At 42.9% G+C, this 27,299-nt stretch overlaps 1 protein-coding gene across 1 annotated transcript in view; it reads left to right on the top strand.

The window, feature by feature from the left end:
* DGKI (diacylglycerol kinase iota) overlaps positions 1-27,299 on the top strand; it is a 186,758-nt gene that overhangs the window by 14,027 nt on the left and 145,432 nt on the right. Inside the window, exons 3-8 of the mRNA XM_059726475.1 lie at positions 1,066-1,140; positions 7,318-7,374; positions 12,298-12,363; positions 20,822-20,893; positions 21,520-21,636; positions 25,944-26,018. Of these exons, the coding sequence (XP_059582458.1) occupies positions 1,123-1,140; positions 7,318-7,374; positions 12,298-12,363; positions 20,822-20,893; positions 21,520-21,636; positions 25,944-26,018 (405 nt within the window). The 5' untranslated portion in view covers positions 1,066-1,122. The remainder of the gene's footprint in view (positions 1-1,065; positions 1,141-7,317; positions 7,375-12,297; positions 12,364-20,821; positions 20,894-21,519; positions 21,637-25,943; positions 26,019-27,299) is intronic.

Here is a 27,299-nt window from a genome sequence, read left to right on the forward strand (position 1 = left end):
GGAGATTTATTTTTTTTATTAAAAAAGTGAAAGCTGAAATGCTTATGCAATATTATGAATCTGTCAACTGAGGATTTAAGAACAACACCAGAAATAGAAAGTTTTTTCAATAGAACTGTGGGAGTTGACCAAAGTGTAAGTTTATCAGCATTGTGCTAGCGTATAGCAGTGGTCTCTTTACCATCTGGACCTCAGGAAAAGTATAGAGAAAACTTTAATTAGAGACCTGAACAACTTGAATTGAAATTAATGTGAAAATCTGAGCCAATTCAGCCTTAACTTACTGTATGTTTGCAATAATTTTACATGTCAAGTCAGTCTGTAAGCAAAGCTTCTATTAAAATGACGTGTGTGCAATTTGTTAGATAAAATATGGGTGAGAAGAAGAAAAAATGTTGTGGTAAAAGGGTACAGTCTGTTGACTTTTATTGGACTTTGATATATAGGATCCATGACAAATTATTCTGAAAGGCTTTATAAATTAGCAAAGAAAACCAGGCTATAGAATTTAATAGAAAATTTTGCCCCCACTATAAAATCCTGTTTGGTTGATTTAAAAACATTTGGTAGAAAGGTTATTTTCTTGAAAGTTTCTTAAGATTTTTTCCACACCTAAAGCATTGGTCAAGCTTATCAAATTCAGCATTGTATGTGATGAGAAGGTGGGAAGTTCTGTTCCTTGTTTGACTTGAATCATTTGTTTTTTTCTGTCTGCTTCCCTCTTCCTTCACTAGTGATGCACTTTACAGGGTGTCCCTGTTGAGAAAGGCCTATGGTCAAAATGTCACCAATAATTTGATTTACTGCCTGAAAATAGCCTTAGTTCTCTTTTTCTAGTCCACAGGCCAGAGCAATATGTCCCCCTCTGTATTACTACCATTTCCTTTTTACCATTCAACATCAAGTCATTTTTCAATATACAGATCAATCAGATTATCAGGAAATACCAGAAAACCCATTGTATACGAAAGAGGAAAAAGTAATTTGTCCAGCCTGTGATTAATATTGAACCTCCTGTGAATAACACCTACCTGTACACACTCATGCTTTTCTTTCCTGTTGCAGAAATCGGCTCTCCGAAGGAAGTGTGCTGCCTGTAAGATTGTGGTCCACAATGCATGCATGGAACAGTTAGAAAAGGTAAGAAAGCGCCACCTACTGGTATATTGAACACAGACTCCAAAATTAATCTGTTACCAAGCTTTTGCCTGAAAACCCTTTGAACCCAAATTTCTGGTGTTTTGAATATATTAGTATGATTTCCTCAGACGATAGATGGAATTGATTGGAATTTTTAAAATGCTTTTCTTCAGACTGCTCCAACTTTTATTTGAGCCTAATTTGCATAATGTGAACATTTCCGCCCAGGGAAACCTATATCATCTTTCTAGTCTCCTGTGCAACATGAAGTTTCATTTCTACCTGGGAGAAATATTACAATCTGTGCATTCTCCTTTGCCTGAGGAAGTGTGCATGAGCCCAAAGGTTTGCAAATAAAGAATTTTTTTGCAACTATTTAGTTGGTTTAATAAAAGATATCACCTCTACCAAGAGTTCTGAATACTTTCTTCAGAAGCCTTTAAAAACCCCAAGAAACCCCAACATTGCAAAGTGTTAGAGGAAATGCAGCTCACAAGTTATTTGGTAGATCACATGACAGGCACGGGCACCAAAGAGACATACTAAGGAGTAGTTATACATTACAATTAGTATGTGTTAACTTTAAGGAATGTTAGTTGGCATTAGTGTTAGGATGTTCTGTGAGCACTTGCACATTAAGGCTAGGGGTAGAAGTTACACATAAACCGGTTTAAGTGATCAGAAACTGGTTCAACTCTGTAACACAACAGAAGTTCCATGCACTTAAACTGCTTTCAAAATGGCTGAAACTGGTTTAAAATAAACCTGGTTGGATGTAGTATCAGACTGAACTGATTTAGGGCAAACTGGTTTATGGAACTTCTGTCCCAAATCCCTTACCAGTTCAAGTTAACTCACAGTCCTCCAGCATCCCAGGATGCTTTGAGCCCTGGGTTGTGCTGTCTGCTCCAGTGGAGCAGGGTTGGCCCTACCCCTCTGCTCCCTAGCTGGAACACTATCACTGCTCTGGCTGACTGGGAAGCAGGTAGGGGTGGGGAGAACCTGGCTCTGGACCCCAGGAGGGATCTGCCTGGTGGGGAGGGGGTGGAGGAAAGCAGCCCCTCACAGGCTTTTCTCTGCTCCCTGGTCAAGCAGAGGGTGGGGGTGTAGCCAGGCACTGGCCCTGGTCAGCACACTGAGGCAGAGGGTGGGGAGGGAGGCTTAAACCTCCCTCCCCACCCACACTGGACCCCAGCCAGGGTCTGTATGGTGGGGGTGAATCAACCCCTGACAGGATTTTCTCTGCTCAAGTAGAGAGTGGGGGACATGGCCAGACCCTGGGCCAGGCTGGCATGCTGAGTGGGAGGGGGGATAGTGGGGTTTAAACCCATTTCCTTGCCCACATGGGATCCCAGGAAGACCCTGCCTGGGGTCTCATGTGGGCAGGGGATGGGGTTTAAGCCCCTTTCTCCCACCTGAGGTCTGGCCATGCACGCCTCTCTCTGCTCAAGCAGAGAGTAGGGAAAAGCCTGTTAGGGGCTACTCTGCCCCTGCCAGGCAGACCCCAGTTGGGGAACTGTGCGGGCAAGGGAGGTGTTTAAACCCACCTCCCCTCTCTGAGTGCTGACCCGGGCAGGGGCCTGGTCACATCCCCCACCTCTGCTTGAACAGGGAGTAAGGGAAAAGCCTGGCAGGGGCTGCTCCCCGCAGCCCTCCATACTCAGCTGGCTGGCCAGGGCCTGGCCATGCCCCCTCCCCCCCTCACCTCATATAGGGATGGCGGAAAACCCTCAGAGGGCTTCTGTCCCAGCTTCCCTCCCTTCCCATCCGCAGTGGCCAAAAGGCTGGAGGTGTGGCTCTAGCACTCCCCAGTTTCTGGCCTGAGTCACCACAGGCATGTGGCTGCATTTTTGGAATCAAAAGTGAATGTCTGTTCACTTGCTTCTTGGTTCAGTCTATGCAGTTTAGATTAACCTGCAAAGATTGAATCATTTCAGCCTCAGGCTTTTGGATTATCTGCACTTAGCCAAAGGGTTAATACCCACTGTAATGTGCACTGCTATGACCTGCCCTTAGAGTTCTGGCAAACAGAAGCAGGGGGGAGAACTGCCAAGTTGGCTCTGCCTGCATGGCTCACTTGCTGTCTGGGGCAGTGTAGTCACAGGAATGAGTTTGCAGCTTGGATTGGGACCCCATCAGCCCTCAGCAGTCTACACTGGGCCTACATCAGGCCTGCCAGCCCCCTCCCTCCCCAGACTGGATCCCTGTTGCCCCCTGCTGGCCTGGATCAGGTCTGCGTTACCTGTCTTCTACCCCAGTTCAGGCATGCTATTGGCCCAGATTGGGCCCAGCCCCCCCGCTGGCCAGGTGCTTATCAACTGACCACTGCCTCCCCAGATCAGATCCTGCCTACCCTCTCCCACAGCTCCCCATTGACATTTGGCTGCCAGCACTGTCCTGGTAGAATAGGTGGGGAAGGGGAACCCACCTGCCTGCACACTGCTGTTCCTGCTCTCTGCATTGGCATCCACCTGGAGATCAGCAGTGGCATTGGTGGGTGGGGTCTTTTCCTTGCCTGCTCCCCCAGGATACTGCCAGCAGCCACAGCTGAGTGGGGAACTAGGGAACACAGGGGGCGAGGGTGAGTTGCAAGGGTTGGGGGAGGGCAGAGGGGGAGCCCTGAGGGCTGAGTGGGGAATGGGAGGAGGGGGGTGGAATTCTTACTTTTAAGGCCCCCGTAGCTGCCCTTGCTGTCACACGGGGAAAGAAAGTGTCCATTTGGGAATGGCTGAGAGTGGTGACTCCTGGGATGCTAGAGGATTACGCCCAACTTGTCTTGGGCCTGTGAAGCTGTGTAACATGGCTGCAAACGAACTGCCTAAGATGAGCTAGTTCTCTGCCCTTTCTGGAAGAGGACTATATCTGAGATACTCAGAGGGCACCTAGCTCATATTTTCCTTCCCTAATGTGTGGGCACTCCTGTTTTAAGAGCCTGTAACACATCTTAAAGGTAATATGTAACAACACCCTAAGTGACTTAATTAAGGTCACATAGCATGTCAGTGGCAGAGAATTTAACTTGGGTTTCCCAGGTTCTAGGCTTGTACCTATATCATGGTTATCCTCTCTGCTTCCCTTCCCAGTGGGAGACAGAATGTGCCCTGTTACCTACCCCACCATATATTTGCCACTCATAGAAGCCCACAAGTAAAACAACAGCACTCAACTGATAACAAGTAACTAGTAAAAAGAACACAAGAACTACTGCTACAAATAGTCTGTCCTTCTTTCTGTCTTTTTCAAAACTTTAGGAGTTTAGTACCTAACTTTAGGAATTGAGGTACAAGTGGTAATATAAAGATCTCTTGCCCTGGTAAATAGTTTAAACTTTTTGGCATTCAGCTTGCTTACAGTTCCCCAGAGATCTGTCTACAACCCCCAATATAGCCCATAAAAATATTGATCCTAAAATGACATCTTCTATCAATGCATCTTCATCTGCTGGTTATACATTTATTTGACTATAAGATACCTTACAGTCTTAGGACTATATGTTCATTTAGGAATAATTTTGTTCAGTGGAAAGCATGTGGGAAAATCATGGACTGACTATAATGAATGGGAAGAGAATGGGCCTGTGGACTATGATCCCCATTACACTGGCTGTCTGCCCAGAAGTAGTTAGTTCATTAAAGGAAAGCAGAGGCAGTCATTTAGGAAGAACTTTTTATTTACCCTCCACAGTTTGGATTTGTTTTGCCAAATGTCCCAGTAGTCATCACTTACAAATTTGTTGAGGCTCCTTTCTTCTACCCACCCTTCTCTCTCCCTCTGCCCCAGTGAAATTAGCTTTATCACATTCAGGTTGCCATACCCGAAGTTAAAGTAAGACAAATGATGACCGAGTAATTTTACCAACAGCAACAATGATTCCCCAGTTTTCCGCCTACTGGTAGTATCCAAACAAGTGCGACTGCACTTAGAAGCTGACTGCATTAAATTTTAGGTTGTTAATGCTGGGTGACCGTGTGTGACATTCACTTCTCAGCAGAGGGCTATCACAAGGTCCACATATCTCTTAATCTTGATTTCAGTCCTGTTTCCTGGCACATGAGTGGTGCATTGACCTTGTGTTTGACCCTGTTCCTAGGGTGAATTGTAGCTGAAATAAATAGAACTGGGGTGGCTTTTACAGCCTACCAAGATTCCAGAGTGAAACAAAGAATAAAGGCTGCAGCTAAACTGCGTTAAAGGAAAGCCAATAGGACTGCAGGATTAATTTGTTTTTATATAAGATTTATTTCCAGTAACTCTGTTTCCTGATCTGTTGTTTCTAATGCTGTTATTTTACAACACTAAAAAGGAAAGGCACAGCTAGTTTATTTGTGATGGAGATGGACTGTGATGTCTTTATTTTTAGATGCAGCCTCGCTGCCTTCATAATGAAGGACAGCTGAACAGTATATTTCAGTATTCTACACTAAAGGCCAATAAAAGTAGAAAATACTTTTATTTTTTTACTCCTGCATCATCCTTTCCCTTTTGTTCGGTCTTCTCATTCTCCTATCCCTTTACCCTTTCTGCATCCCATATCCTCCTATTTGTCTCACAACCTTTCATTTCTTCTGTTTCCGTGGCACCCCTGCCTCTAGTTGCCTCCCTCCTTGCCTATCTCTATCTTTCTTCTTAGTTTTCTAATAACATTTTAAGTTTTCTGAAGGTTTTTATTGGCCAGCTTCTACCCTTACTTGCTCTCAGAGATGAGGAGCAGAACTCATCCCATTGTAGGTTCTGCTGTGCTGGCTAGGAGATGAAGGTGGGCAGGAAAAGTAGAGTGGTCTAATTCAGGGGTGGAAAAATCTACCTACCCACTCATTCAGGATGAGATACAGCACTTCTCATAGAAATTACAACACCTTCTGTGGAATCCAAAATTTCATTTGAGCAGGAGGAAGGACTGGATTTTCAAAAGGCACGGAGGACTTAGAATCTCAGCTCCCACTGATTTTAAAAACACCAGCTTAAGACCTGTCTGATGGCCAAGGTATCCCTCCTAGTGCAACCTATGAGTAGATACAGGTAGTTAGCCAAAAAATCTTGTCTCTCTAAACTAGCTAGTCTCTATGGCGCTGTTCTGCCCTACTTTCTCCGTAATGCAAAGCAAATAGGACTCCCAATTAATTGCAGTTAATGGGCGCGATTGACGCAAAACAAATTAATATATTAATTTTTTTTAATGAGCATTAATCACACACATTTTGGCCAGTGGTGGGCAAAATAGGGCCAATGGCGGCTGGGCAGAAGATGTTGCTCAGCATGGGGAAAAAGCGGCCACTCCCACTCGCTGCTGCTGGGCCCTTCTTGCTGCAGCCACCTGGAGCCTATGTCCAGGCTGCCTTGAGGCTTTTCTCTGCCACCATCACTGCCCAGCAGGGCTGTGGTGGCAGTGCAGAGGCACCACAGGGCAGCTGAGGTGTGGGCTCTGGGAGGCTGCAGCAAGAAGGGCTTGGCAGAGGTGAGGGGCAGGGGCCACTTTTCCCCTGCGCTGAGGAGCATGGGGTGGGTGAGCTCTGCATGGGTGGGTGAGTCTGGAGCAGGCATGGGGTGAGCTAGGGTTAGGGCTGTGTGCGTGGGTTCCAAACGGCTGATCTGCTCTGGTTGGCGGGAGTGGAGTCTGGAGCGGACGTGGGCAGGGCTGAGGTTGGGGCTGGGGCTGTGTGCTGTTGGTGGTGGTGGGGAGGAGCCACAGGGCACACAAGCTCTGGGATGCTGGGTGGATGGGAGTGCTATTTTTTAACTGCAATTATATTGGCGATTAATTACGACTATTTTTCAAATCTCACAATTAATTGAGATTAATTTTTTTAATCGTTTGTCAGCCCTAAAAGCAAGGTTAAACTGATGCAACACAGTATTCTTTAGGGAAGGGAAGACAGGTTAAGAGGAGTTACTGAACAGAGAGCTACAGCTTTAGTAATGTGACTTTAGTAACGTGGGGAGGCAGACTACAGGCTGTGTTGGCAGAGGCAAAGTAATTTTGCTGGACTCAAAGACGTTTTTTTCTTTGGTTTTAATAGGAATTTTAGAAGCCTGAACCTAATTACATGTAATGGAATCATTCTCATTCCTTTTATCGTTGTTTGTTGTCAGCATTTACAGCTGGTTCTGAGTCCCACTTGTGCCTCCACACGATTAAAAGGATTCTCTGTGACCATTTGTTTTTCATTTAAATGGCAGATAAATTTCCACTGCAAACCAACTTTCCGTGAGGGGGGCTCCAGATCTCCAAGAGAAGTAAGTAGATTATGGCAAATGATTGCTTTCCTAATGATTTGTGCACCTGATGCATCTATGCCTGGAGATGAAATGGTGCTTTTAGATTCAATGGAGCCTTTGAAAGAGAACAAGTCCCCTTTGGGACACATTCTGTTCTTCACAGTGAATTTAAAATTAATCCTAGGCAAACATCTGCATTAGTTATATCAACAGGATCCATTTCTCCTTTTTTGTTCCTCTCTCCTCATTCATTCATCCATATTATTTTTTTAAATCCCCATTCCTTTACTTTTCTTTTTAAATATTCTTTTATCCTTCCTTATTTCTTGCCTTTAAACTAATCCTTCTGTTTTATATTTTCTCTATTTCCCTCCGTTACTTCTTTTCTTTAACATACTCTTTTGGGTCTCATTTTTCAATTGCATTCTCAGTATTTAAGACTTTCACTATTCTGCAGAGTTGAAAACTATAAGCCAGCAAGAAATGAAAGTGAGAATTCCAGGTGTGATGTTAATATGGCACATTATGTATAGTGTATGCTCTTACATAAATATTATTGACGTAAGTAGTAAAGAATGCATTTTACAAGGAAAATAAGCCAATGCAGCAAAGCAAATAGAGGTGTTGACGTTCTAATATTATAAAAGCTTTAGTCTGTCTGTCTGTCCACAATGCTTTATTCGCACTCTGAGTGGCTGACTGAAACAGCCAGAGTGCTCTACAAGCGTTCAACAGGAGATGGTGCGATGGAGTGCCGCCATGACGGTGAAGGGGCAGCAAGGACTGTTTGGAGCATGGGGGAGGTGAGACCAGCACCACTGGCCTTGCCACCCCCACCCCGCTCCCTTCAAGTGATACCGAGGATGAGAAGTGGGGGTGGGGCTGGATGTGGGGGGACATGGAGTTGCTAGGTCCTGAGAAAAACTGGCAGGGATGGGGAGGCAGGGAGGAGCATGGGAGGGGGAGGCAGGGCACAGTGGCAGTGCCCCGACAACAGCCCCGAAGGGGGAGGCATTGGGCTCAGCCCCCAAGTGGTGGGGGCAAGGGTGGGGGAGCGGGCCCGTTCTCCACCAACCAGACAAGAAGTGGGGGCGGGGCCGAATGCAGGACTCCATCTCTGCCCACCATGATGGTGGGGAGTGCGCCACTGCCACCACCAGGCCCCCACAAAAGTTGGCAGAGGGGGGGCATGATGACAGCGCCCTGCTGCCACTGGGCCCTGCCAACAGCTGGGAGGGAGGGAGGGGAGTGGGGAGGGGAGGCAGGTGAACACAGGCTGGGTGGACCTGGAGTGCGGGGGTGCGGCAGTGTACCCGGATCACAGGGGTGCGGGGGGATTGGCACCAGCCCTGGAGCACAGGGGTGGGGGGGAACTGGGCCTGGACCGGAAGCGGTCGGGGAGAGGAGGAACAGGCCCTGGATGTGTAAAAGACTGCCTCCATGCCTGTTTTGAAGTAGGTCAAAACCCTGAACAATCAGACCCAGGATAAGTCCAGTGTCTATTTTTACCATTAGAGAAGCTAGATGCTTTCAGCTCAGTAGGGCTGTATGGGAGTCACTCTGGGGTACTGTAGAAATTGGCTGAAGTAATTTCAGAGCCATTGGATATCCCCTTTAAGAATTCTTGGAGGTCAGTGATGTCCTGGATGATGTCCTGGAAAAGGGCAAATATAGTACCATCTTTAAGAAAGGGAGGAAGGCATATCTGGGGAATTACCAATCAATCTGCCAAATCTCAGTTCCTGGAAAGATCATCAAGCAGGTCCTCAAGGAATCTGTTGTGAAGCACATAGAGGAGAGAAGGTGTTCAGAAGAGCCAGCATGGATTTATCAAGAGCAAGTCATGCTTGACCAATCTGATTTCTTTCTATGATAAGGTGACAGGTTTTGTGGATGGGGGAGAGCAGTGGATGTGATATACCTTCACTTTATCAAGACTTTTGACACTGTCTCCCATGACATTCTCATTAAAAAGATAAAGAAATACAGCCTAGATGAAAGTACTGTGAGGTGGATTCATAATTGGTAGGATCATTGTGCTCAACAAGTCATCAATGGCTCAATGTCTGGCTAGGAGAAGGAGGTTTCAGGTAGCATTCTTCAGGGGCCTCATATTCTTTAATGTCTTCATTAATGATTTGGATGATGTGGACTGACTGGCTAAGCAGCAGCTCTGTAGAAAAGGAACGCAAAGGTTACAGTGGACAATAAGCTGAGTATGAGCAAACAGTGTGCCTGTGTTATGAGAAAGGCTAATGGCATACTGGGCTGTATTAGTAAAAGTGTTGCCAGCAGATCAAGGGAAGTGATTATTTCCCTGCATCTGTCACTGGTGAGGCCACATCCGGAGTAATGTGTCCAGTTTTGGGCCCCCCCCACTAGAGAAAGGACAGATGGAGAGAGAATCCACCAGAGTGCAATGGAAATGGTGAGAGGACTGGAGCATATGACTTCTGAGGAGAGGCTGAGGGAACTGGGCTTATTTAGTTTAGAGAAGAGAAGACTGAAGGGCTATTTAATACCAAACTTCAATTACCTGAAGGGTGGTTCCAAAGAAGATGGAGCTAGACTGTTCTCAGTGGTGGCTGATAATAGAACAAGGAGCTATGCTGCAGCAAGGGAAGTTTAGATTAGATATTAGGAAATACTTTCTCATGAGAAAGGTAGTAAGGCATTGGAATAGGCTATGGAATCACCATCATAGGAAGTTTTAAAAACCCAGATAGAAAAAGCTTTGGCTGGGATGATCTAGTCGGGGCTGGTCCTGCTTTGAGCAGGGGGTTGGACTAGATGTGATCTCCTGAGGTCCCTTCCAGCCCTAATTTCTTAAGATTCTATGATTCTCACAAGTTACTTGTGCTAACTAGATTAAAGCCAACAGTACTGGTGAAAACTATGACATAGACTTCAGTGCAAACTGTACAAATCCATCAGAAACTCTGGATGTATCCTATGTTTGCCAGTCCATGCTATTGCATTTGCACTACTAGTTGGAGTAAAAATAAGGCAAGGAATGCTGACTCATGCTACAATCAGTCTCATTTGCTCTGTAGATGTACCCTAAGGGGTTGGTGAACATGCTTAGGCACAATGATGTTTAGATGTTAAGGCATTTAAATTGAGATTGGCCTAGAAGATAACACTGCTTTAACAAATGAATTTCCTTTCTAGAGGGAACACTGGATTTGTGGATGATACTAAGTTGGATGGAGTTGCAGACACTCTGGAGGCTAGGGCTAGGATTCAGAATGACTTGGGTTGACTGGAAAAATGATCTGTGGTCAACAAGATGAAATTCAAAAAAGGACAAGTGCAAAGTCCTGCACTTGGGCCACAAAAATAGCATGTACAAATACAGGTTGGGGAATGAGTGACTAGGGTGCAGTACTGCACAGAAAGACCTGAGGGTTACCTAATTGTGTGTGCTTGTTGCAAATGAGGCCAACCATGTGGTGGGTTGTATCAGCAGGAGTGTCACTTACAAATCAAGGAAAGTAATTCTTCTACTCTATTTAGCACTAGTGCGTAGTGTGTCCAGTTTTGGGCCTCACACTTCAAGAGGAATGTGAGCAGTTTAGAAAAAGTCCAGCAGAGAGCAACAAAAATAATCAGAAGCCTGGGAAGCACGTTGTATGAGGAAAGGCCGAAAGAACTGGGGGTATTGAATCTGGAGAAGAGAAGACTGGGAGGGGGTGGGGGTGATTTCTTAACAGTCTTCAAATACCTGAAGGGTGTTTACAGAGAGGATGGAGATAAGCTTCTCTCTGTGGTTGTAGGGGACAGGACTGGGAGTAGTGGTTCCAAGCTTTAGCCAGAGAAATTGAGTTTGGAGACTAGGAGGCACTTTCTTACTCTGAGGGTGTGGTCAAGCTTGGATAGGGCTACCTAGAAAAGTTGTGGAATCTCCATCCTTGGAAATTTTCAAGAGCACTTTGAGCAGACACTTGACTGTCATGGTTTAGTGAATTTTGCCTTGAGGAGGGGACTGGACTCCTGGCCTTGTGATGTTCCTTCCAGCCCTACTTCCTTTGATCATAATTTCCTAGCCTTATTGACAAACCGTTTTGATAATGAGTCTTCATAGGATGGGATCAGATTTAGAAGGTGGATTTCTTCAATATAAAGTGTGGACTTGACTGAGGCTTCACTCTCAGCTCACAGCAGTGTACCACACATAGTTTTGAAGCCCCATGAGCAGACCTGGTGATTCAGCTACCAACCTGTTCTAGTCTCTCCCCTTTCTCCATGGGAAAATAATATATGACCAGTCTTCAGAAGATGCAGGCCACTTCCTTTCTATATCTGTTCAGCTGTGCTGCCTGGTGTTTTGAGGGGACAAAAGTGAGAGCTCTGACTTCTTCTCATATCTGCAGTGGAATACCAGATTCTGCTCCTTTTTTCTCTTTACTGTAGCCCATGATGTGGGTAGCCTGTGTAGAGGAGTAAGGAGTTTCTTGCTCCCTCTCAACTCATGTTTTTGCCTCATGAAACTAAACCTGCTCCTACTGAACTCAGTGGTGAATCTCTTATTGACTTTACTGGAGACAGAGAATCAGGCCTTGTGCCATGGGTGAACAGATTGTTGTAAAGACATTTCTCTCTCTTTTTGTTTTTTAATTGTCTGTGCTGTGATCTGCTGGTATTCCTTTTGTAGAAAAGTAGCAGAAGGGTTGTTTTGGCCATATTCCAAAATGGGTAATGAATATATGCACTGTACCTAAATTTTTCCTGCAATTTCAGTTGTATATGGTGTTTTGTATTTCTCTTTGTATCATATCAATGCTAAACAACTGCCACATTTTGCTCCACAAGCAACCACATTTCAGTTGTGGTTGAAGTGATTCTTATGCACTGTTCCGTAAATGACTTTGAATGGGAAGTGCTGGGTAACTGTTAAACACTATCATTTGTTAGTGTATTTTCTCTGTCCTCCTTCTGCAGAACTTTGTCCGACATCACTGGGTGCACAGGCGAAGGCAGGAGGGAAAATGTAAACAATGTGGAAAGGTAAGAAGTATATACATATAATAAAACTTGTGACAAGATTTCTAGGTGCTTTCAGATTAATAGAGCTCCACCAAGCCATTTCATTATTCTGTTCTGTTCTAGTTCTGGGTCTTTCTTGGGCAGAGAAAGGGAATCATGTGGAATAGTGCAATACTTTTTTGGTGCATACAAATGGGAAACAGAATGGTGACAGTAAATCTGTTTCACTGGTGACCTAAACCCAGGTCTCTGAAAGTGAAAGGCTATTGCACTGTTTCCAGATTCTTGCTGTGTTGGCTGCTTTGGGCTGTTCAGTGTATCCTCTACTGCACAAGACAGTGAAAGCCCATTTCCACTGGCAATAGAAAAGGTCAACCCTAAGGGGTTGAAAACTTTAATTGCACAGAACTTTTTTTCTCATAAGTTCAAATCTCCAAGCCTGTTAAAATAATAGCAACAACAATAATAATTAAAAAATCAAAGCTACTGTGGTTAAGGCACACTAGTTTCTATAGACAGTGACACACAAGGAAATGATGTAGCTATCCTCACACCTGGTCACCTTTGCCTCTCCAGCCTGAATGACCAAGTGTCTATTTGGGGTGACTTGGGACAGCCTTTAGCCTGAGTCTGAACTGAGGCTTGGAGTTATCCTTCTTGTACTGCATTCATACCAAGCTTTTTAGTGGTATTGAAACTAAGGTCATGTTTACACAGTAAACTTACTGAGTCTGGCACAGGTACCATCAAAGCATGCTGTGCTGCTGTAGGGGGACTGCAAGATAGCTGCATCTCTGTGGACCCATGAGTGGTCTATATGGTCCAATTTACACCTAAGTAAACTTTTTTTTCCTTCTGCACTCAGTTGTGCTTCTAGTTCCCTCTTACCCTCAGCTTCTGCAGCTTCAGTCATTGTACAGGGCCAGGGCAGAACCCATGTCTTGACATATTCTCTGTTGTATTAGAAGAAGAGATTTGTATCAGTTTGACTCAATATCATTCTAAAGCATTAGTGGCAACAGGATAATATATTTCATTCATGGTGTGTGATCACGAGCAGTGAGGCATGCACATGCAGGATTCTTAAGCTGGCATGACACATGATGACATTGGAGCCATGTTTTCTTGTGCCTCTGCCTTTCTGGGAGTTGTGCTGTATCTTTACTACTGGTGTCAAAGGAATTCATTAGGCAAGTTGAACAGTCACTGCATATTGTGTTAATACACGTAGTAGAACCATCACATGATATACTCTTATTACTAACCTGACCAGTTTTCTCTGAAACACACTGGAGATAACTCCCTGAGGTGAAAGTCAGTAGACAGTCAAAGGAGGGTAGCTACTCTCCTTGTGGACAATAAATAGTCAGCATTTCCATGGGTATATTCTAGCAGACCTCTCTACCCAGAAACTAGAAAGATGAAAATAAAAAGGGATTTTTCTTTGTATTACTTTATTTCAATGCCAAAGTAAACTCCTCTACAGCCAGATATATTTTACCTTGTGGTCCATTTTCCTGCTTTTTGAGCTTCTGCCTTAAATTAATTCCCCTGTCATGTAAGAAAAAGGAGGCTATCATTGAAATGAAATGGTAGTAAATTTAGAGCAATAAAATAAGTATTTTTCATGGAGTATCTAATCATTCTGTGGGTCTCATTTGTAATAGGAGGTCATCAGTCAAATCCTGGGCTCAAATCGGATAGCTAAATATTTTAATGAACATTAATAACACTCACAGTAATGCAAGCAAAGATTAAGGATAATCATCATATCTCATATTTTCAGTCATAAGCCTGTGGACAGCAATTAATTTTCCTTTATATCCTTAGCTTGGCATGTTAGCTTTATTTTTTGTTTTCCTCCTTCTAAATAACATTGGCTGTGGCTCAGGTGTTAGTTATTGGAGTAGATAGATGGGCGGTCTGATGCAGGATAGCAAAACATGAGCTTTTCTCTGAGGTTTTACATGAAAAATCCCACACTATAGGTTTGTGCAGGAGCAGAATTTGGAGGTGATTAACCAATGGCCTACAGATCCTTTGTATACGAGCTGTAAAGGAAACTGAAAAGTTTGCCAAAGCCTGCTCAGTAGATGGAAGGTGAATGGCATCAGTGAAGCAAATAGATTTCTCTGTCCATCTTCGGTGGTAGATCCCATTTGTCCAGAAGATGGGATAAATGAGGACGGTACTTTTTTTTTCCCATGTAAGAGAATTAATTGAATTCGTTGTTGTCTTAAAAGGCGGTAGTTGCTGACATTTTTTAACAAATAGGATAAAGAAGAGTGCAATATCATTTTCCCCCTTATTGCTCTGCTATTGTGCCTCAAATTTTTAGCAATATTTGTCATTCAGTTTTGTAGGTTTCTTTAATAGTATTACTATTCTAAGGTCTTAGTTGATGCCAGTTTTGTAGTACTTTGTTGTTGTGAGAAGTTTGATTGTCAGGAATTGGGTTGTGACTGCATTAACTATAACCATCAGGTGTTTAAGTGGTCTATCAATCATCAGTGTTTGGTGCACACCTCTCCTGCTGTATTCCAACAGTGATCAAGAATTAGAAAGCTCTACCTATCATACCCTTGGCCAAAAAGAAAGACAGCTTTGGAGAATTTGGTGCATGTCATACTGGATTTAAAACAAAACTACATCCAGGGCTTAATAATATAATAATAAATACTACCTTGTTCTCATACAGGGTTTTCATTGGTAGAGCCTAAAGAGCTTTACAAAGACAACTTATATAGTGGTTGTGGATTACTTCCCTAACTGAAGTAAAATAATTACATTTTCATGAAGATAAATAGGGTCACGGAGACAACATGAGCCTACTCAGTATGACTTTGAGTACTGTGCACTGTGTACTGCATATGTGTATGTGTATGTACATGTGTGTGTATGTCTATATCAGCAACAAGAAGAAGATCAGGAAAGCATGAGGGAGGCACCTTAGTGACAGATGATGCAGAAAAGGCTGAAGTGCTTGATGCCTTTTTTATCTCAGTCTTCACAGGCAAGGTCAGCTCCTAGACTACTGCACCTGGCAGCACAGTTTGGGGAGGAGGTGAGCAGCCGACAGCATTGAAAGAATAGGTTAGGGACCATTTAGAAAAGCTGGATGTATGCGAGTCCACAAAACTTGAAGCCATGCACCGGAGCTTGCTGAGGGAGTTGTCCAATATGATTGTAGAGTTGCTGGCCATTGTCTTTGAAAACTCATGGTGATTGAGAGAGGTCCTGGATGACTGGAAAAAGACAAGTATAATGCCCATCTTTAAGAAAGGGAAGAAGGAGGATCTGGGGAATTACAGACTGGTCAGCGTCACCTCAGTCCCTGGAAAAATCATGGAGCACTTCCTCAAGGAATCTATTTCTAAGCACTTGGAGGAGAATGGATTCCCCAAGGGCAAGTCATCAACCTGACAGTCTTTTATGAGATGACTGGATCTGTGTATGTGGGGAGAGCAGTGGACATGATATATCTTGACTTTGGCAAGGCTTTTGATATCGTCTCCCACAACATTCCTCCAAGCAAGCTAAGGAAGTATGGTCTGCATGAATGGTTTGTAAGGTGGATAGAAACCTGGCTGGATCATCTGGCTCAGAGGGTAGTGTCAATGGCTTGATGTCTAGCTGGCAGCTGGTATCAAGTGGTGTGCCCCAGGTGTTGGTCCTGGGGCTGGTTTTGTTCATATCTTCATCAGCGATCTGGAAGATGGGATGGAGTGCACCCTCAGGAAGTTTGTGGATGGCACCAAGCTGTGGGGAGTAGTAGACATGTAGGAGCATATGGCTAGGGTTCAGAGAGACCTCAACAAATTGGAGGATTGCTCCAAAAAAGAAATCTCATGAGGTTTAATGAGGACAAGTGCAAAATCCTGCATTTAGGACAGAAAAATCCCATGCACCCGTCTAGACTGGGGAACAACTGGCTAAGCAGAAGCTCTGCAGAAAAGGACTTGGGGGTTGCAGTGAACAATAAGATGAATATGAGCCAACAGTGTGCACGTGTTGCGAAGAAGATTAATGGCATAGCAGGCTGCATTAGTAGGAAGGTTGTCAGTAGATTGAGGGAAGTGATTGGTCCCCTCTGTTCAGCACTGGTGAAGCCACATCTGGAGTACTGTGTCCAGGTTTTGGTCCCTCACTACAGAAAGGATGTGGACAACTTGGAGAGAGTCCAGCGGAGAGCAACAAAAATGGTTAGGGAGTTGGGGCACATGACTTATGAGGGGAGGATGAGGGAACTGGGCTTATTTTTAGTCTGCAGAAGAGAAGACTGAGGGGGGATTTAATTGCAGCCTTTCAGTGCACCTGAAGGGTGGTTCCAAAGAGGATGGAGCTAGATTGTTGTCAGTGGTGGCAGATGACAGAACAAGGAGCAACGGTTTCAAGTTGTAGCCATGGAAGTTTAGGTTAGATATTTGGAAAAATGTTCCCACAAGATGAGTAGCAAAGCACTGGAACAGGTTACCTAGAGAGGTTGTGGAATCTCTATCTTTGGAGGCTTTTAAAGCCCAGCTAGACAAAGCCTTGGCTGGGATGATCTAGGTGGGGGATGGTTTTGCTTTGGGCAGGGGGTTGGACTACATGACCTTCTGAGGTCCCTTCCAACCCTAATTTTCTACAATTTTATGGTCTTAAAATGACTGAATCAGATGATTTGGCCAGAACGTCTTCCCCTGTGCTGTCTGAGGATCCAGGTGCTCTCTACTTCCAAATATATTTCCTCCAGCACACACAGATGTTTACTTTCACAAGAGCAATGTGGAACATTCAGTTATATGTATTGCATTGGAATTAGACACTAATGGCTGGGGGGAGGACAGTAAATCAAACACTAATGGAATAACATCCTTTCAAATATGAAATTAATGTTCCATTTCATTATTCCTCAAATGGTGCAACAGGCATCCTAGGGGTGGAAAACTCTTCCTCTTCTGCCAGAGAGGGAGGTCCAAACCAACACAGGAAAAACAAAGGGAAACTGAATTTGAATGTTCTTTCCTATTGTGAGGGGTGGAAAGAGGATGAAGAGAGTGGGTGGTTTCCTGTTGGTTGAGCACAGGAATCTGAGCACATGTATTTTAATCCCAGTGTTTACATTGACACCCACTCTGTTTTTGATCAAGTTATCTTACTAGTATCAGTTTCCTTAACTGTAAAACCAGGTTTCTACCTGGTACCAATATACCTCAGAGCTGAGTTGTGAGGAGAGATTAACTCACATTTTAAAGTAGTTTGAGAAAGAAAAGTGCTATTTTACTGCTTTGTATCATTATTTTATTTTTTATTGTTCTATCATTCTCACTGACGACTCTCTAAAAGCCAAATAACTTAAGACATGAAAAATGGTCCATCCAGAAACAGGCAAGCTGCTCAGTCCATATGTTTAAAATATACCGCTGATGTATTGCAGAACGCATGTACCAGGTCTTGTTTTTTTGCTAGCTGCAGTTTTGGGAGATGGGGATTTCTCAAATCACCATGAGAAGTCAAAGTAGGTTGGTCTCTCTCCCTCTTTCCCCCTCCACCTCAATTTTTTTTCTTTATATAGACTTTTTGGATGAAATTTATAAGATACTTTGGCTGCTTACAGATGCAGAATAAAAAAGAAAACAGCATTTAACTTTCAGCTCAGCATGCCCCCGCACCAAGCATAGCACATGCCCAGAAGAAGAATCGTGTCATTTTGACCTGGCTCCCCAGTGTCTGTATAGCTCTCTTGCTTCAGCGGGGCTTTTTGGATAAAAGGGCCAAAAAACCCACTGAAGCATGTGAGCTGTACAGATGCTGGGGAGCCAGGTAAACATATGCAATTCTTCTGGTAAAGCCCTGTTTTGTTTTGCTTTGTTTCCCCCACTTCTGTCAGCACTCTTTAAGGCTACAAGCAGATGTCACATTTGTCTTGAGAGAAAACATTTTATTCCGGAATAAGGTACAGTGTTTAGATGTTCACATTTATTTCATAGTAGCTAGGGTCAGGAGGGACCTGAACAGATCATCTAGCCTGACCCCCTGCCACAGGCAGGAATGAATGCTGGGTTCACAAGACCCCAGACAGGTGATCATCCAACCTCCTCTTGAATTTGCCCAAGGTAGGGGCAAGGACCACTTCCCTGGGAAGTTGGTTCCAGATTTTGGCCTCCCTAACTATAAAATATTGCCTTCTGATCTCTAACCTAAACCTTTTCTCCATCAGCTTATTACCATTTTTCCTTGTCACCCCAGGTGGTGCTGGGGAGAAAAGGGCTCTACCTATTTGTTGCTGTTCTCCCCTGATGAGTTTGTAGGCCTGGGACAAACTGTAAAAAGGTGATTAAAAAGTGCTAATAGTTTGTGTCGGGACGTTGTGAAGTAGTCTGAACAGTCGTTGAGGGATTACACCATTTGAATCAATGACTGAAAAGTGGTAGTGCATTCGGCAACTCACTGAGCCTTGACTGGAAGGGTGATATGTGTACGCCCCAATTTTAAGACATTTCTTTTCAGAGCTCAGTTTGGCTTGGGGACAGGTGCAATGTGTGTTCTTAGCCTAAGAGACTCTCATCAAAGCGAAGGGGAAACCCTTTACTAATCTGTTTGCCCAGTATCAGACCTCAGTTGCAAACATTTTACTCCCCAACACTTGTTCTATGTATTATAAATCTGAGCCTGGGTTTGGTGAGTTTTTTTTGAGGCCACTTTCAATGGTTTGACTTAGACAAGAGACTGGTGGACTGCTTGAGCTTTTGGAATCAATGGGTCTGTTTCATTGCTGAGGTTAGTGGGCTGAGTTCATCATGACGATGAAGGCTTGTCTCTAAAGAAGGGAGGGCATTGATCCTGGAAATCAGCAAATTAGAAAGGGCAGAATATTGAAGGGGAGGGACAGGGACAGGGACAGGGTCTTCAGGTCACAGAGTCTGAGGAGACTGAATTTAATCAGTCAAATGTGGAATATTCATGTGGCATCTAGGTGTGAGGCACATTATGCCTGAAAATTTAAGCCAGGCAAATTCAAATGAAAAATAAGGTAGAGATGCTTAATAGTGAGTGTGAATAACCATTCAAACAAATGACCAAAGGATATGGTAGATTCTCTACTTACTGAAACTTTCAAATCATAACTGGATGCTTTCCTGGAAAAGAAAATACTTTTAAAAACCCACCAGTTATTGGGTTAAATATACAGGTAACTAGATGGGGCTCTATGACCTTTGTTTTATATGAAGTGACGCTAGATGATTTAGTGGTCACTTCAGAGCTTAAAATCTAGAGTTGGTTGGGAGTTTTCTGTCAGAATAATCTTCCAGTGGAAAATGCAGTTTCCATAACTTGGAACATTTCCATGGAAATTTTTTTTTCTGAAAATGTATGAAAAATTTGTTTTGGGTCTGTTTGATTTGAATATGAATATTGGACTGATCTAAAAGGTTCTGTTTAAACTGCATTTCACTATCAGTACTTTTCCTTATGGGAGCTATAGTTTGCTCTCTTCTCCCTTTAGTTCTCTCCAATGCAGTGTGGATTCCCATTGACCATGCTCTGTAAGGTGCATTATGGGAGATGTAGGCTGGTTAGGAAGTTAGGGAATTGCGAATGGGAGCGTCTGTTTCTTGAATTACAACTCCAAGAGGCAATATGTCAAAATAGAAAAATGCAGTTTAATGTTGAAATGACTTGAAAACAAAGTGTTTTTGGTCATTTTCAACAAATTTATAGAAAACATTTTGATTTTGGGAATGTCTAAACATTTTGATAGATTTTTTTCTATCCAATTTTTAAAAAAATCCTGTGAAATATTGTTTTATAAGTTTATATATAAGTGTATTCTAAGTTTTCATTCAAGCCCAAATGTTCAAATATCCAAATTTCCTGTGGCATGGAATGTTCTAATTTCACTTATGTCCATTAAAGCCTATCAAATGAATTTGTATTTCATAAATGTTTCTTCCTTTTTCCTTCCTTTTGACTACAAAGTTAAATATAGCCCTAAGAATATATTTTGGCCATACTGTATATTCAAAACCTTTGTTTTAATGGTGTCCCAATTTAAGAATCTTCTTTTCAATCTCACTTCTACTATTTTGCAGTGACTTTGCCTTGGCCCACCAAGCATATACTCATTTTAAGGTTGATTTGATAGTTTTGGGGATTTTAAAGGGGAGGCCAATATTGGTATAAAACAAAAATCTGAAACTGACTGACTCTTCTCACTCCCTGCTAATAGGGAACTTTATAATAAGAGTGTGATTTAACCTTGCTGTTAACCTTATTGTTGTATCAATAGGAGTAACATGCACCTGCATCTTCAGTGCACTGTCTATTCCTAGGGCTTACAAAATGTGCTGTCTGTTCATTGTATTTGACTGCTCTAGCACAACTCAGACATATGGCAAAAACCAAAGTTGTTGAATTTTCTTGCATGATCAGAAGTATGCAAATGTTATGGAAAGAAATGACAGCTTTCTTGTCCTATCTTTTCCTGCTGTTTCAGGGGTTTCAGCAAAAATTCTCCTTTCATAGTAAAGAGATTGTGGCCATCAGCTGTTCCTGGTGCAAGCAGGCGGTAAGTGGTCAATACTTGGTGGGAGAAGTGTAAATAGCTGTGGTGGATTTTAGCCATTTGGGCTCATTTTGTTGGACTTCATTTGTCTCGTTAGTATCCTTTGCTTGGGATTCCAATTTATTATGGGGAAGAGCCCTGGAGGGGCTCATTTTAACACTTTCTGTTCCTTTTCCTCAAGGATATTCCACCTGGATAGCCTATTCTTCTGGCCAAGGGGAGCTAAGTGTGGTTTCCTTCTTTGGAATAGAACAAAAAGTTATTTGTGGGTTGACAAGAGAGAGATTTCTGCAAAAGTAATGTGAGGGGCAAACCACTGCTGCTCTTGACACAGGAGTTTCCATGCTATATGATTTTGCCCATTTTGGATTTTGTCTTAATGCCATCATTAGGGGCATGTTTGGGGTATGGAGCATGTTTGGGGAAGGTTAAAAAACAAAGGTGGCCATTTGTTAAATGTTCCTAAAAAGCTCTTGGTGTAGAAAACTGATGGTGGAGATAGAGCTGGGTATGTTCCTCACTGTCTCATGCATCTCCCTCTTTTCTCCTGTCCCCTCTACTTTTCTGCCTATCCTCCTTTTCTTGCATTGCATCCATCTCATTAATGGCTCTGCTCTCCCTTACTATAGTTTCACAACAAAGTCACCTGTTTCATGTTACACCACATTGAGGAGCCGTGTTCCCTGGGGGCTCATGCTGCTGTCATTGTGCCTCCCACTTGGATCATTAAGGTGAAGAAACCTCAGGTAACTGCATGCGGAAGTCTGTTTCTGATGCTGTATGGCAACCTGGGGCAAGCCTGGCTTAACTCCTGATTGTCCTCCACCAAAGCATGTTTGTCTGCCCTGACCATGCCCTTCCCACCCAGCTACATCTTATCAACCTACATTCTGCTCTTCCATGGACTCCCCTAGTGGGGGATCCTTCATTTTCCTCTTTGAGACAATTCGTGATTAATGTTATTTTGGCACTAAGCAATCCAGTTCAAGGTTATTCTTCCTACACAAGTTCAGCAGAATGGAAGAATCTTCTGTGTTTTAGGCACTCAAACATATTTCATTAAATAAAGCTGGGCAAACATTGAACAGTGCTTTCACAAGCATTCAATTTTGCATTGAAACAAATAATTAGCCTTTGCTGTGTTCATGTTCCTTGGATTTGATTTCCATGGGTGTTTGAATCATCACATTTTATTCACCCGAATGCTTGCTGAATGCCACTGTTATCTTTACATGTTCTGATGCTTGCAGGCAGTAAATTTTAAGGTTGTAACCAGAATTCAGTATAGTTTTAACAAGATGAGACAGTGCTTGGTGCACCAGAGGGAAAAGATTTCCAGAGTGGAGCTGGCCAAAAAGGAGAATTTCTGGTTTCTAGGAAATTTCGTATTTCTTAAAATTTGGTTTCAGTCCAGATTTGTCTGAAACATTTTTTTAATTTCCTATGATCTAGAAAATAAGAGAAAAATGTTTCAGTGTTCCCCAGACTTGGCAGAATAAATTTGATTAGCAACATTTTAGTTATAGGCAAGACCTGAACTGGATTTCTTACTCATTTTAACTGGATTCTAGTGATGCTGTTATTCCTTTTGTTGTTTTTCCCCAAGCAAATTAGATGAGTTTCTGTAGCCACCTTTACCTTGATGTCTCCTTTTTCTTTGTTTTTACTGCTACTAAAGTGTTTTTTCAATGCTGTTTACATGCATAGTGGGTCACTACCATTGAAGTACTAAACTTGAATACAGTATAAACTCCCCCTTTCACTCCTGCACTGTCTTAGTGATTCAGTTAAGGACAGTTTGACCCAGATGACCTGATAAATGTTCTGCAATGAATTTTTACTGTTGACAAGTATCTTTTTTTTCAGGATGAAGGAAATTCAGAATGGTTTGGATAGTTGTGAGACAGGTGATAGACCTACATGTAATGACCCACTTACGTAATTAGAAAATTGTCAAAACATCCGTTGTGTGGTGTTCATCATGTAAATGTCTTTTGTAGCCTCTCGACCAACATTCAATGCCACTGCACTATGCTGGAAACTATGTAATGCTGTGTCTGGTTTCCTGGAGTTCAAATATATTCCTGTCCCAGTTGCACAGATCCTAGTGTCCTTTTCTAATATTTGATGCACTGAAAAGGCTTAAAAACTACTAATTGAGTCTTGGTGTTTGTGCTGGAGAGGAGCTGGCAGTGAGTGGGGTCTGGGTGATGTTCTTTGAGCCAGCCTCCTCTGAGGATCTGGAGACAGTGTAATTGTAACTGTTGTGACTAGACTTTGGTGCTGGGGGAGGGCTTATGATCAAGGTGAGTAAATCTGTTTTTCCTTTCTCTTTGGAAACATTCAAAGGAAGTCTGCTTTATATCCTTGGGCTACTTTGTCTTCTCTACTTTCACTTCATTGCTGATGGTGGCAAAAGGAGTTAGACTACTATTTGTATCTGATTATAGTTTTTGAAAGGCATGAAGATTACAGAGTTTGACTTTCATTGATGCTGTGCACTTGTAGCTTTCATTGAAACTATTGAAACTATGGCTACTAAGAAAGAACCTCTGAAAATTAAACCTGGGATAGTGTAGATGAAAGGATTGAAAGGGATTTTACTGGATCTGCCTCAGAAAATCAAACATTCATCTCCCCTACATCATGCACAAATGATTTTTCAATAAATCTATCGAAGTTTATTTGGAACACCTCTAAAATTGACTTTATTTTTCTGTTCTGTGCTTCTCCTTTTTGAAGAAAGGAAAAATGACATCCATGAAGAAGATTTTTCCTCATCTAGAAGTGATCCAGGATTTACATAGTCCTCTTTCCTTAAAGTAATTCTTTGCTGTAAAGACAATTTCACTAACTAGCATTGTTTCTTTAAAAATCCCCATACTCTTCCTGTTGGGAAGGAAGCCTTTCATGGACAAGACAGTATGCATAACTTCTTAAGTTCACCATATGGATGTTGGTGGTCCACCCACAGCTGCTTTTCTTAAATATATTTGAAATGAAGGTCTGGACATGTATAGTCAGCTTCTCTGCCTCTCACCTGTTGTATTGCTACTGTTTCTGCAAACTTATGGGCTCTATCGACATGACAGAAATTGGCATACTTAAACACTGAAGTGTAGCATCATTGTGCCAAATAGTCTTGCCTGTGTGGACAGTGACAAAAAATTCTGTTATATTTAAACTATCCCCCAATCAACTGCCTTGCTTTGCAGCAGTCACCAGTATGTCTGCTCAGGGCGCTGACATTTCTTGTTACAGTTCTGTGTGTAAGTATCTCCATTTTATAGAGGGGTAACTGATGCTCAGAGAAGTTTAGTATCTTGCCCAAGGACACCCAGCAGACCAGTGATGATCATGGAAAAGAACTCAGATGCCCTGAAGCTCAGACAAGTGCTCTGTTCCAGCACCCTTTAACAACAGACAGCATCTGAGGAACAAGTCTAAGAACCTCTACAGGAATTACCGTAGTTAGGGCATGAGGGCATTGGCTTGCTCTGTTACATTAATTTAACATTCATATTCTCTTTCAGTCTCATTACATAGGCAGAGATGAAAAAGACCATGCACTTTGTATAATCCATCGATCCATCCAAGTCAGTGCAGTTCTTGTAGTGTAGCATGCCTTCTAGAGCATTTCTTATGTACCAAAGCAAGGGAAATGCAGAGCAAGACTACTTTTTTATGGCAAAAGAAACAGAAAATGGGCTACTTAATCTGAACTTTAGACAGTTTGAGTTATATATCTTTCTCCGAGATTATGAGTTTTCCACGTTACTGAGATTCACTAGAATGCCTAACTTTTCTATTTCACATATTGACACTGATGTTTCAAACACTGTTCTTAGCCAAATCCAATAGATGTCCTGTTTAAAGCAATGATGCTGTTGGTTGAAGATCAAGGTTGAATAAAAAACAGCAGGTACTGATTATTAGCTGAACTGTACAGACTTGCAGGTCTCTGAGTCTGTGAACCTTTGCTTGGTAGGAATCTAGAGACCTTTTTGGGTAAAATAAAGACTGAGGACAACACTGAATGCATTTTGTTTCCTTTTTGAGGTTAGAAAAGATTAATGAATGTTCTGTGAGTTTTCTGCACCCTTTATTGCCTGGCTTTGGCTAAATTAAGAGTTGAAATACAGTGAGTGTGTTAATTTTCATAACATTTCTGACCCACCTGAACTTGGTAATATGTAAATGGAGAGGGGTTATAGGGAAGGGGGAGGATTTTATTTCAGCAACTGCAGCAGTAAAAAAAAAAATAAAAAAAGGAAAAAAAAAAGAAAAAACCCCTTCAGTTTGACCAGTCCTTTTCACATCAGCATGCCTTTGTGATAAAATATTATCAGTAAAGTTAGCACCCTTCTGGAGAATAGCATTTTTTTCCTTTTCAGTTCACTGCCATTGATGATGCAGGGTATTTTTTTTTAGGTCCTACACAAAGTACCAAAATATTTTCTGTATTTTTTTTCCTGAACTAAGGTGGCTCTTAAATATTTAAGAATCCAGAGGAGGTTCCCTGTTAGATTATTACACTAGTTTTATGCAATGGTGGCATGTGCTATACTGAGTCAATGGTCACCAGAGCTAAAACTTGTTTTTTTTAAATGGAAAATAGCTCATTTTATCATATTTTCATTACATTTTTATGCAGGTGGTCTCCATACCAGGAGACGAGCCTGATTGGGCGGGAGACTGGAGCCCCGGAGGGAAAACGGGCGTCTCCTACCCCTATTGGGAGGGTTGGCAGGTACAACATGTGGTGTTATGTGAGTCTGTGGGAGCATCTGATTTTTCTCCCCACGGCGTGGGAAAGTTTCCAGTTCCAAAGCACCAGTCTGGTCTCCGTGTGTGGCTTTCTCCATAAACGGTGGTGTGGAAGTGTAAAGCATGAAACGCATGTGATCTAAACTTCAAGCATGTGCCAGATACTGTATCATTCTTCAAATGGATGATGCATGGAAGAGCTTCTAAAAGAAGGCTACTTCTGTGGATTTTTAAATTTTTGTTCTGCTTGTAATGTATTCTTGGGTTTTTTTTTCTTTTTATGTAGAACTCATTAAAGACTTCGACCCGACGGAAGAAGAGAACATCTTTTAAAAGAAAAGCTAGCAAAAGAGGCAATGAGGTAAGTCTTAATAAGGAACACTTGAAAGGTAGAATAAATTGATACTTTAATCTGTAGATTGTCAGTAAAAATCCAGTGGCTTTCTGTAGATCCTAGCATGGCCTTCAGTTGAGAGAGAGCAAGTATCCACAACATAGAACCTGCCATTTCTGCAATTAGGCACTCTTGGATGCATCACTGGAAGGACAAAGATTTCCTGGTGATGGAGGCTGAACAACTGTCTCATTCAAAATTAATGAACATTATTTTTCTGTGTGTGTGTGAATGTGTGTGCATACGTATGTGCATTAGGACTGTGCAGAGCTTCAGTCCCTGACTCGATTCGGTGGAGATTTGGCCCTATTCAGTGGCTGAATCTCTGAATCCGAATCGGATCAGAGGACCCTTTAATCTCTCTGAATCAAATTGGAACCCTCCAAATTGATTTGGAGAGATTTGGAAAGATTCGGCGATTTGGACATAGACACAGCTTCACATGTTTTTTCTACATACCTCTAGGTAGCAGGTAGCTTGTGAATGCGATGCTGGGGCACATAATTGATTTTATTGGTTCACTGACCCAACTGAAAACTAAAAAAAAAGTGTTTTTGATTGACCAAAAATGAAAACGTTTTAAGTAAAATAAAAAGAATCTGAAAATTAATTTCAAGTTGAACCCTGTAACATCGCATAGGGTGCTCTTACTTGCAGGGACCTGAGCAGCAGCAGCAGGTAGCCTGTAGCTGGCTGTTATCCCAATCAGGCAATGCTGCCTGATTGGGGAACAGGGCCCAACTGTTATATAAGGACTGGGCCCTAAACAACAGAGCAGCAGTTTGTTGTGAGCAGCCAGAGAGGCACCACAAGCTGAGCTGCTGCTCAATACAACTCAGAGGTAAGGGCTGGGGCCTGTAGGGAAGGAGGAGACCTCATGGTCCTGGGCATGACCAGAAACTTCACCTTGCTGGGGACGGGTGGCTTGGTGGGACTCTCTGTGGTGGGACAGTCCCCCAGAAATGCCAGGCCAGTTACCTCCCCATTGAAAGGCAAGTATGGGGTGCCTTCTAACCCCAGCCCCACATCCCTGGTGGATAGTTGGTAATCTCAGGGAGAGACCAGGCTTACTGTGAGTACTGAGGCAGGACCCAGGCCAGGAGGGGGGACCTGTGACAGTGCCCAGGCTCACAGTGGAGTCTGAGACCACATTAGGAAGCCAGGGGGTAGGCTTCAGGGGGGATGGGGCTTGAAGCCCTTGTCCTGTAGGGGAGGGGCTTAGAGGCCAATGTGAAGGGGCCTGGGCCC

This window comes from Alligator mississippiensis, chromosome 4 (genome assembly GCF_030867095.1).
Source record: "Alligator mississippiensis isolate rAllMis1 chromosome 4, rAllMis1, whole genome shotgun sequence".
NCBI classification, from domain to species: domain Eukaryota; kingdom Metazoa; phylum Chordata; order Crocodylia; family Alligatoridae; genus Alligator; species Alligator mississippiensis.